The 12153-nt window shown below is 33.4% G+C and overlaps 1 protein-coding gene across 4 annotated transcripts in view; it reads left to right on the top strand.

Moving 5' to 3' along the window:
* TMTC2 (transmembrane O-mannosyltransferase targeting cadherins 2) overlaps positions 1 to 12153 on the top strand; it is a 346015-nt gene that overhangs the window by 283519 nt on the left and 50343 nt on the right. For all 4 annotated transcript variants that reach the window (XM_039868970.1, XM_039868969.1, XM_039868971.1 and 1 more), the window contains one exon: positions 6640 to 6754. In XM_039868970.1, coding sequence (XP_039724904.1) covers positions 6640 to 6754 — 115 coding nt within the window. The remainder of the gene's footprint in view (positions 1 to 6639; positions 6755 to 12153) is intronic.

Below are 12153 nucleotides of genomic sequence, written 5' to 3' on the forward strand. Positions count from 1 at the left end.
GCCTCCCCTAATAGAAATACCCAGGAATTCCTCGCCATAGTTTCACTTTACCCACCCAACTTGTTACATTAGATTTCACCAAAGCCAGTCAGCTCAAACACTTCCACGTGGCTTTTTCCCTGCTCCAATGATCTGAGTCTTCGAAAAAGTAGTCCTCAGGTATAGACAATTTCTTCTGGATGCTGATAATCTGTCATGATCTGGCTGCTGATTGTAGGACCATAGCCACTTTGTCAGAATTCACTTGTGCCCTTTATTCTATGCATATTTAAATCTAATTACAAGATAAACAAAACTAAACACAAATTTACCTCCACTTAGATATGATGCACTTAGCCTGTTATACCTTGTACCTCCCTTTTCAAATTTATATCTATTTTGTGGTTAAACTATTTCCATAATCTCCTCTTCCCTCTACTAGAATGGAACTGTTTCAAAGATAAACATCACAATTTATCTTTGTATTCCTGACTGCAAGTATCACCATGTTTTGTATATAATAGCTACAATGTACATTTTTGGAATGGATATATTAAGCTACTGTTTCTTCTTCCTTTCTCAGACTATTGCATTTATTCCACAGCACAATGAAATATAATAGACTTTAGCCAAAATTGCATGGTTTGAACTGTTCTAGAATTAGAATAGCTTTGAAGGATTATTTGTTGTATTCCAAAGGAAACTCAGAGATCTAAAACTAGGGCTGCTATGTTGCGCAAATCTAGGAGACACCATTCATAGAAACTTCACTGTGAGTGGCACCTTTGGTAATTGTGCAGCACTCAGCATGTGTGGCCATTCGTTGCAGACTTGCCTAAAATCACTGTAAAGTGAGAGGTTATTAATAGAGATACCGGTAACATTTGCTAGCTAGATTCTAGCTTGCTTTTGGAGATGAAGCAAGTAGCCACATAGAGATATTATTGGTTAATTCAGTCCTGTTATTGAAGATGTATTTAAAAATCACCACGTTGTTCCAGGAAATAAGAGAATGAGCCACTGTGATATTCTGAGAAAGAGCATTTCTAGACTCTGAATCAAGAGCCTTTGTTCATCTTACATGTTAGACGGAGGGCAGGTCAATGTAGACTGAATATGTGACCAAGAAGGAGAGTAGTAGGAGACAAAGGAGATGAGGTCAGAGAACTGAGGAAGGGCCATGGGGGAAGGAACCCCATGCTGATCATATCAGATTGTGTAGTTCAATGTAATGACCTTCACTTTTCCTATCTCGGTTGTAGAGTGATGGGATCTGACTTCCATTTTAACAGGAACACTCTGACTGCTGAGTTGAGAATACTCTGTAAGATCAAGGGCACAAGTATAGAGACCAGTTAGGAGGTTATGCTGTAATTCAGGGTGAGGTGATGGCTTGAGACAGGATGGTATCAGTATAAGTAAGATGATTTAGATACATTTTGATAAACTGATGTCTGTTCCAAGGGTAACTATTTTAATGCAAATGTTATATTCTAGTTGCTATTTATGAGATTTTCATTTGCCTTTGTACATTTTTTAAAGCTACACATCAATGATTTTTTTCTAAAAATAATTGTATCATTATGACACCTATTACAGATATTTTAGCTCCTTAATTTAGTTGCAATGAACATGAGTGAATTTTTTATAGTATTTTAGTAAGAAATACCAGTCCCAACTAATCTAGGGAGTTTATATGTAGAACTTGTACAAAGTAGTGTTCAAGCCTATAGCTTAAGTTCAGCTACATTTTTATGGATTTCTACCTTTCGGACAGCATTTTAAATCCAGGAATTACTGAGGAATAGATCTTCACAGGATTGTCATATTGCAATGTTGGTAAAAACTAAGTAGTTTAAATGGTTCAGTTAGAGAATTTTCCAGAGAAGAAAAGGTATGATTCTAATGTTGAAACAGTTGAATCCAGAACTGTTGACTGTTTTTTCCCTTTTTTCTGTTAGCCTGTGAGGAGACTTAACACTCTTTGTATCTACACATCTAGAGAATGCTTCCTCTTTTTATACTCTCTTCTGTTTTTCCCTACTCAGAAGATTTTTTCTTCCCTTTATAATTTCTCATCTCGTTTTTTTTCTTTTGTCCCCTTTAATTTCAGACAATTAAATAAGATGATAATAATTAACTTGGGTTAGACAAATTACAAACCAAAGAAATAATGATAAAGTGTGGTACCCATGAGAGCAAAATATATTTTTCTTAAGATTTTTGTGGTTTCTTTATTTGAAATTCTACTCTATTACCAAGCACACAAAAAAATGTGTTTGTCTTTTATATGTGAAAGAGAAGTGTTTTCTCAAAAATCTCTTCTGCATGTGAGGAATAAAACACTGAAATCTCCTTATTTTAAAAGTTTGAAAGAGGAAATTTACATTAAATGAGTATGTCTTGTTTATACACATCCATTTCTTTTCTACACATATACAATGTGAGGCCTTGTAATTATGCCCATAATAGAAGGGAGGGGCATGGCACATGGAGTTGTTCAACAAAGGGCTCAGACTAACTGGTAGCTAATCCCAGACATGGAGTCCAGAGTATGGTGCAAAAGATTATTTTGATGTTTCTGTAAGACACTGGTTTTCAAACTGTGAGCACTGGATTAGCCACAGAAACAGCAGCTGGGAACTTGTTAAAATGCAAATAATAGTCTCTCCCCCAGACCCACTGAATCTGAAACTCTGAAGACAGGGCCCAACTTTCTGTTACATACAGACAGCCCTCTAGGTGATTCTGATATGCACTAAAGCTTGAGAACTACTGGGAAAAGTAACCTTGAATTCAGGCCTTGCAGAATTCACCAAATGTAGATGAACTCCCCTAAATGCCTGTCTTCCTCAAGTCTTTTGGCTTTCCTTTTTCAACCATCTTTTCTCCCCATTGTTTCCTGGCTCCATTTTATAGTCTACTCTCACTCTCAGAGCCCCAGGAGCTGCTCCTACACAACAAACCTCAGGATCTGGCTCAATCTTAGTGAGTATAACTGCAGACCTTTATGTTCTTCAGTGAAGAACACTTATAACTCTCTTGCTAATTTTGACCACTTTTTATAGCAATAGTTCAATGCCTTATTGTGTGAACAGCTTCACTTCCCCAGAGCAGTAAAGATGAGAGGACTGAGATCCACATCCTGCCACATGTGCTGTAAGTGGAGTGGCCATATTGGGATAATTCTGGCTTGTAGCCTCTTCTTCCAGCATAATTAATAATATCATTCCCTTTTATTCTTTTAAATCTTTAGTTTAGATGGCAAATTATATTGCAATGAATTTAAATCATGAGCAATTCTAACACTATTAGGAATTGGTCAAAGAGGGATTCACCAAGAAGGAAATGTTTTGAGTATAAAAATGAAAGATGTCCAGTTATAAATAAGTAGGCAAGACAGGAGAGGAGATTCAGGTGGAGAAAAAAACCTAGAGGCTGAGAGTTTGGGATAAATAAAGATATGAAACAGTAGGTTCCACTAAGGGAAGCTTAAGTAGTTCAGAGGGTCTGGAGTCTGTGTCTGGTGCAAGCAATAATAGATGAAGCTAGAGGAAGAAGAGTAATTTGAGTCTTTCAGAAAGAGTAAGGGTAAATTTTGTTACTTATTACTCCCCTATCAATTTAGGTTCTTTGAGTAGTTATTGAGAAGAAACCAACTATGTCTTTTTTACCTATTTATATTGGTTCTGTGGGTTTGAAAGGCTCATTGTTCTATTTTTCATCAGTTCTGAACTATATTTCAAATGAACAGTCACTGTAAACATAGAAGAATAATTTACTTTCAACTTTAGTTCAACTTTTCAAATTTAGTTAAAAAGAGATACCAAAAGATTCACATTCTGTAATATTTTATGGCTTTATCATAATATGATTATTAATGCTGGACTATTGAGATATATACCCTGTGGGGAACAGAATAGGGGAATTGTGCAAATACCTAACTAGTATGTTGTGATATTGTTTTCATGAATGTTAGTATGATGAATGAATTCTACTGTTATAAAATGATCATATGGGAATTATTTCTGTTGCCATTGAAATACAAAGAAATATGTTTCATGTAATTTTGGAACCTTGAAAGCTGTTTAAGAAGTGCATGTTACATGGCAAAGCTTTCTTAAAGTATAAGGAAATACTTTTAAATTATGATAAAAATTGTATATTTGATTTTACACAATTAGTTACTGTTATTCTTTTTTGTTGTTTTTGAATATTAAAGATGTTTAACATTAATAAAGCTTGAAAATCTTTGCCCTGGGGCATTGAGTATAAACTGACCTCTTATGTGTATCATTGAGCATCATTATCTTTATCACACAGACTTCCTATCACTGTCTATCTCTATGTCGCCAGTATAGACATCATCTTCTTTATTTCTCCTTTTTTTACCAGAGCTACTATATCTCCTTTTCTCTCTACAGACTGGAGTAATGAATTTTTTAAAAATAACCTTCATTATTCAATTAATTGCTGCATTTTTCTAACTATTAATAACAGAATGCATTTCAGAATTAATAGCTGTCTGGAAAGGAAAAAGAACAGTTCATAAATTTTTACAATATCCTTTGTTGAAACATCACATAAGTAATATATTTATTATGCATTTACTTAGGTATATATTATGCTTTGAAGACAGGTAGCAATTAATCTTATGTTTTAATTTTAAAAACAATCTATAATAAGCATAACTAACTGAAGAATGGGATTAGCCTACTATCCTTTAGTAAGATACATCTGAAGAACTAGTAGTTATTCGTTGTGCTACGCATTGTCTAATTCTTGTTTTACTTGTTTTAAAGCATGTATGCTTTATATTGGATCTCATATCAATGTATTTGTAGAGTTAGCACACACGTGAATTTCATGAGTGATGTGTTTTTCTATTTATAAATGTAACTGTGTACAACTCTGTTTCCTTAATAATTTCTAGCCCAGCGATTATGTCTGTTTTGGGCCATGAGAAAGACACAGGGTGTTAAGTGGCAAACTAAGAAAGTGATGTAAAACTTTTGCAGAAATAGCTGATAGGTGTCCAAGTCCTGGTCTTAAAACTGTCACTTCATTTAAAAATGTAGGCTTGAAACCCTAGGCCATTCTTTACCAATCGAAGTTTAGAAATGTTTACATGCAGGCAGTCGCTGTGATTTATTACAATCCTTAAAACAGAAAAATGTCCCCTTATATATTAAGAACTGGTATTTTGGGTTAGAAGATAATTTGTAATATTTATTAGATGAACTAATGGGCTTTTCCAACAGCCACCTGGTAAGATTTACCATTTTTAAAGTTTTTCTGTTTCTTTATGCAACCCAGGACTTGCAAATCATTTTTATAACTATTTTTAATGTTGTTGAAGGCTAGAACTTGAAGCAAATGGGAAGCCCAAAGCAAAAAGAAATAATTATTAGATCACAACTCTATAAGGCTGTCAATTACATGGATGGTTTCTACATATCTCTGTCGTCCCTTGATTTGGTTTTCTTTTGAATAGCTGTATAAGATAAGGCTTAACATTATTATTTATACTGTTAAATCGCTAGCTCTAGAAAAGCAGCCTATTTTCTCTGTTTGCATATTTACAGTCTTAAAATTGGGCTCCACAGTTATGTTGTTTTCTTTGCCTTTACAATGTGATTCTGGGATAGCATTACATAACAATTCTTGAGGTACAGTTTCAAAGACGTATGGCTATATCTGCAATAATTCTAACATTGCAAAACTGATTTGAAAGTAATCTAAAAAATCTGAATGGGTTAATATTTCTTCCATGTTTATTAGTCAACCTAATTAAGAGTGAATTAATGGTAAACCAACCTTTCTAGGTTCTTTTAATACTTTTAGTGTTACTTAAATATAAGAAATAAATATATCTATATGGGTAGTCCTGTTTGTACGTGCGCATTGGAGACAGGAGCTGTTTTAAAGGACAATAATTAAAATCAACTCAATTCCTATTTGTAATATATGTATTTTTTTTTCCTACAAAGCAACTACCATCTTAGCTCAGACATTTATAGCTAATAACTAAATTTTATACTAGTGATGCAACATATGATATAATGACTGTATAGGTGAATGTTTAAAGCAGTTGATTGGTGGCTTATTGGAATATATTGCACTTAAGCTGTATATTCAGCATTTGAATTAATATAGTACCTTAAATCTCAAACATTTTGACCAATAGAAAACATTGGTAATCATGTCACAAAATATGTAAATCAAACCATCATGCTGTATGCCTTAAACTTAGGGATATATATGAGTTGTTTCTCAGTAAAACTGGAAAAAAAAAACATTAATCTCATTAGTCTTTAAAAAATTTTAATTTTTTTTTTACATTTTTACATAATTGTATATGTCTTTTGTTCATTTTATTATTTTAACATGTCTTTTGTTCATTTATTTCTTGCTTTAATCATCTATAGAGGATTTTATTTTAAGAAAAAGTTTTGTTAATGTACCAGAGAGATACATTGCAATGTTCTGCAATTACGGGAAAGGAATATAAAATGACTGCATAATGAGCTTGTAGATGTACGACACACGTAAATCTTAGCTTCACAGCACCTTAATAACTGTTCTTATATTTTTCTCCATAGCAGCTTTAATTGTTTCACAGAATTATTATTGAAGCTCACCTGCTTTCATACTTTGCAGGTCAATTTCTTCTGGAAGAAGCTCGTCTCATAGAAGCAGCCGAGATGGCAAAAAAAGCAGCTGAACTAGATAGCACAGAATTTGACGTGGTCTTCAATGCTGCCCACATGCTCAGGTATGTTTTTGCTACTGTATGTTAAAAGACCAACACTGTGGCTTTGGGAAAGCAATTAAGTATACCAATTCTCCTATCATACCACCTTATTCCACATTCTTTTTTAAATTTAATTTTATTATTAGTTTTGAGTATACAGTACATTGGTTAGACTTTTATATAGTGTATGAAATTATTCTACATTCTTAATTGTGCTACTTAATCATGTCAAAATCGGTCAGGACTCTTTTTCATTATAGTTTATGTACACAGTATTTACGGAATATGAGCTTTCAGGACACTGAAAATTATTGAGACTGCTTTTCTCTTCTCTTCAAAAATTATTGGCCATAAAACACAGAAAATAAACAATTGAAATTAGCAACTGTCTAATTAAAGTTCTCCAGAACAAAATATTATGTGTCAGTCCACTGCATCTCAATATTTGTGTTTTAATATTAATTATATTGAATGTGCCATGTGGATACATTTTATTATGTTTGTTAGTAGAGAGGATTATCAATTACAACTATACTTAAGGCCTATCAAATTCTCAGAATGGCCCTATAATTGACACTGTTGCTATGCATTAGAACAATATATTTTTTAGACCTTTAGTGCTTCTATTTTCAGAAAGATTATTATGAAGGCTGTTTAGAATAATAGCAAAATAATTAAAAGGCAGATCAATTTTTGTTATGAATATAAAAAGAAAGTCAGTTCATCCTTCAGTGGTGTTTTAGGTTAAAGGAGGATAAGAAACTCAAATGATTTATATAGTCATTTAGAAAGCATTATTTGTTCTGTTAGCAATATGTATATCCTATTTCTCATACTCTTACCTGAATTTCATTCTATAAATCTCCACCTAAATACCTCATCGAGTGACATATACATGTGGGCTCCATGCATGACTTCTATGGATAAGTTTGTAATTATGTAGATTATTCTTACAAGGGAAAAATATAACAGAAGACTTGGTTCACATTTAGATGGTTTTAAAACATGGACTTTAAAGAAAAGTAGAGGAACTTGAGAACGTTTTTCACTTTTTATTTTGAGATCATTGTAAATTTGTATGCAGTTATAAGAAATAAGAAATAACACAGAGAGATTCCATGTAGCAATTATCCAGTTTCCCCAATCATAATAGCTTATATAACTACCATTCACTTTTAAAACCATGATATTGACATTGATTCAATCCACCGGTATGATTGGGTTTCCCCAGTTTTATTCGTACCTGTGTGTGTGTATGTGTGTGTGTATTTAGCTCTATGCACTTTTATCACATGTATAGGTTTGTATATACTTCACCACAGCCAAGACACAGACTATTTTCATCACAGCAAGCATTCCTGTGTTGTTCTTTTATAACCACATACTCCCACCTACACCTGTCCCAGAGGAATCAATATTTAAATCAAGTTTTATAGATTATTTTGGATTTGTAATATGAGACTATTACTATAACTGTATCTTAGGGGCTTCTTACTTGGCTTTTCATATTTGAAATAAAAAATTCAAATTCTCTTTGAGAGGAAAAAGTGTACGGTGAGGTTTCAGTTGATGCCCTCATTCCATATTAATGTTTAACATTCCTAAAACTGATACCTACAAAGAGAAATCAAGATTCAATAGATTCTTGGTATATTTATAAAATAAACTATAGCCAATCTGAAAGAACCTTCAGTGGGAGGACAGTTTTTAAAAAGACATCTTAATTTACATGACAAGGTGAGGTGCTGCCGTATTCAGGGGAAAGGACTTTTTGTTCTTTGTGAATAAAGCAGTATGCTTTTAGTCACAGTAAACCATTTGTAAAGATGGGAATGCACAAGTTTCTACAGGTAATTCACCTTAATTATAATAGATGCTTTCATCAACAAGGCTTTTTGCTATATATATAACATCAGTATCTGAAATTCAATGTCTACCAATGGAAACACATTATGAGAACATTACAAAAAAATGTCCTTGTTAAACATAATGCATTTAACTTTTTTTTTAAATTATAACTTTTCCTTAGTTACCATGGTGCTAGAAACCAGTGAAAAGTTTTCGTTAGACATTGGTGATATGGCAATATTTATGATTTATTTTTTAGAACTTTCTCTCTAGCTTTTTGCAGTCTACATTCCTCATCAAGTTGCAGTCAGTCCGTACCTTTCTATGTATACGGATTGCAAATATGACCACATCATCCTGGCCATATTCTCCTCAGCTTGGTGATGGTCCCTATGAATGTTTTTACTGAGTTCTTCTGTTTTTTTTTTTGGCTTTGTCAAATTCAAGTAGTTCTTAAGTGCTTCCTCTGCAAGCTGAACATCAACCTCTTTCCCTATTAATCACGAACATTTAGGACTTGTTTGCTGAAAGGACTAACAAAGCTTATTGGTTTTCACTTGAATGTCAAAATAGTTGGCTGTCAGGAATTTGCTTATTTAATGTTATAAATAACATTTCCCCAGGGGATGCCAAATTGTTGTAAATTGAGTTTGATAGTAATTCTCTCCTTAAGAGCTCTGTTCTTTTGCAACATATGTAGAAGACAAAATTAGCAAGTTTGGGTGACCAATTGGGAAAGATGTGTCTCTCCCTGTTTGTGTCTTGGTTAGTTGGATTAGTGTTAGACCTAATATTCAGAATCAACAAGCTAAGAAATGTTATCATTCAAGATATGGTTAGAGCACTCTCACTTAACTTCCCTTTCCTTGGCTAATTTCCAGTGAAATGACCCAAAGAATCTATTGATGAGGAAAAAAATGCAAAATGCAAAAAATATATATATATTATTTTGTCTAGACGAGACTAGATTGGAAGAGGTGAGGGCCTGGGACCAGCCATCAAGGGGCAAGTCTTTATCTTATCGGAACCTTCAAGCAGCTTGAAATTTGAAAAATTTTTAACAGACTGATTCCAACTCTCAATAATGGATACAAATATTTCTCTATAGAATAAATACATAGAAAGATTTTAAGTATGTGATTTCAGCTTGGCAGTTCAGATAAGAATGAACAAGTCAGATGTATCCAAGTAAAAGACCTTCACCAAAGCAGTGAGATTTACATTAAAAAACTAAGAGCCACTTAGAACATCTTTCATTCTTGTTACTATGGTGATTCTCAAGAACACTGTGTAGTGTGGAAGTATTAATACTGTTCACCAAATATGCTTGGCCTTCCACCTTCAAGAAACACAATAGGATTGCTTTTTCTAATCTTCAAACTGAAGACCTTCATGGGTCTATTTGGGTTGTTGATTGTATGTGAATGTGACTTATGTCACTTTTGAGCTAAAGCTGTAAGAGTCAGTGCTTTTCCATTTTTCTGACTTAAAACCTTTGGAAATAGATCCTGAAATGACTGAAGGCAGATAAACCTCCCTTTCTCACCTGCATTGGAGAAGCTGAGTGAGTGAAAAATAAACTTTGTTGTCTTATTCACTGAGATTTAGAATGTTTTATTACTACAATGAAACCTAACCTATCCTAACTGATACAGAATAGATCCATAAAAGTAAAATAGTTAGAAAGAAGAATAATATAACATCAGAAAAGATTACTAAGAGATTAAAAGATTACTAAGAGACTAATCTCTGAATTTATAACTGCAATGGAGGCAATACGCAATTGGTAAACTGATCATTTAAATAGCAGTTATAGATATTTTCCCAGAATTTAATGAAAAATACTAAATATGTGAAAATAATGACTAAAAAGATAATAAGATTGGAGGATAGATTAAGAACACCATACCCATACTCATACATATGTGTGTATAATTATATATAGTATATATGTATGTATATATAGTTATATATACATGTATAGTATATATGTAGTATGTATGTTCTATGTGATATATAGTTTTATTTATATATGTAAATATGTGTATATAATTATATGCTCTATATATGTGTATGTAGTTTCATATAGCATATAGTTTTATATTTACATATATACATATATGAATATATGTATACACACACACACACACACACACACACACTCACACAGAGAAAATTTCTGAAGGAGAGAATAGAGTAGATAAGCAATTATCAACAAATAGAGTAATATCCAAGATAAGATAAAGGCCTTCAATCATGTTGAAAGCAAAATTAATGAAAATAAATCTACTCCTAAATTTTTCTTCACATATGGGTCACAGTTTTTAGTTGCAAACTAAAGAATTCATTCTTAACAGTAAATTTAGGCAAACATAGGGTTTATTAAAGAGTATTTTGTAGCCCACGAGGTCTCTCACAGGCTTAAGAGTGCTCCACACAGCCAGAAATAGTACCCAACCACCTTCCTTTCCCTGGGGTAGCTTTAATAGTTCAGAGTTTTGCCACCATCACCCACAAGGAACTAAGCAGAGTGAGAGCCACGTTCATTAGAAGACTATTCTCCTGGGTGCAGCCTCCTCCTGATTCTGCTTACTTCTGAATTCCATTCTCCTGAGACTGCATTTGATTAGTGGAGCCTGAGTCATGTGAAGGAACCTCAGCTGCAAGAAAGTGGGAAGAAGAGGGAATTTCTGGCTTCTGCCTTGCTTGGGAAGGTGGGATCCACATTGTGACTAATTATAAAAATATTTATAGGAAGGGTAATCACAGATGTTGAGTGGCCTCACATAATGAGCGTTGACTGTATGTGTTGACAATTTTTAGTACTTCAAATAAAATGGAAAAAGTGCTGGATGCTTCCAGATGAGAGCATTATAAAAAGCAGATTGGTTATCATCAAAGGAAAATATCAAAGGAATTTAAAATGCTAGACCCAGAAGAATTTTGTCTATTGAGTTGTGAAAGGATAGTGTTGAATCAATTATTCCATTAGTAGCATTTTGTATGAATGAATTTATTCAGTGTCCTCCCAGAACTGGAAGCTAGAAGGAGCACAAAGATATTTGATAACTGAGAGGAAGTCTGGAGGCTTCCTCTGATTGACAGCATCCATGGACCCTGGTGGAAAGTTATTTTTGTTTTTGTTTTTGTTCGTTTATTTTTAATCCACTTACAGATTAGGGGAAGAACAAAAATATCATTTATTCAAATACCTCCTGTCTACCTGGTGCTGTATTTTGCATTTTATATCTGCCACCCTCATTTGTAATTGTGCATTCCTGGGGTAGACACTAATATTCGCATTTTACAGATGAAATTACTAGGGCTCAAAGAGAGTCAGTGTTTTCCACAGTTGGGATTTAAACTTGTATTCTGGCCAAGCAGAATACTGATTTCACTGTGTCACACTGGCTCCCTCATGTCTTTTTAACTGGGTGACTAACTAGAAGCTGTACTTCTTGAATTTACTGATAGAGAAAGGATTTATAGAGAGTAACAGGTTATCAAAGGTACAAATTCTAAATAGGAAGACCCTTCCAATATGAAATTATCCCTTTATAGTAAATTTTAGA

The sequence above is a fragment of the Pteropus medius genome, unplaced genomic scaffold (assembly GCF_902729225.1).
Source record: "Pteropus medius unplaced genomic scaffold, Ma_sr-lr_union100, whole genome shotgun sequence".
Classification (NCBI taxonomy): domain Eukaryota; kingdom Metazoa; phylum Chordata; class Mammalia; order Chiroptera; family Pteropodidae; genus Pteropus; species Pteropus medius.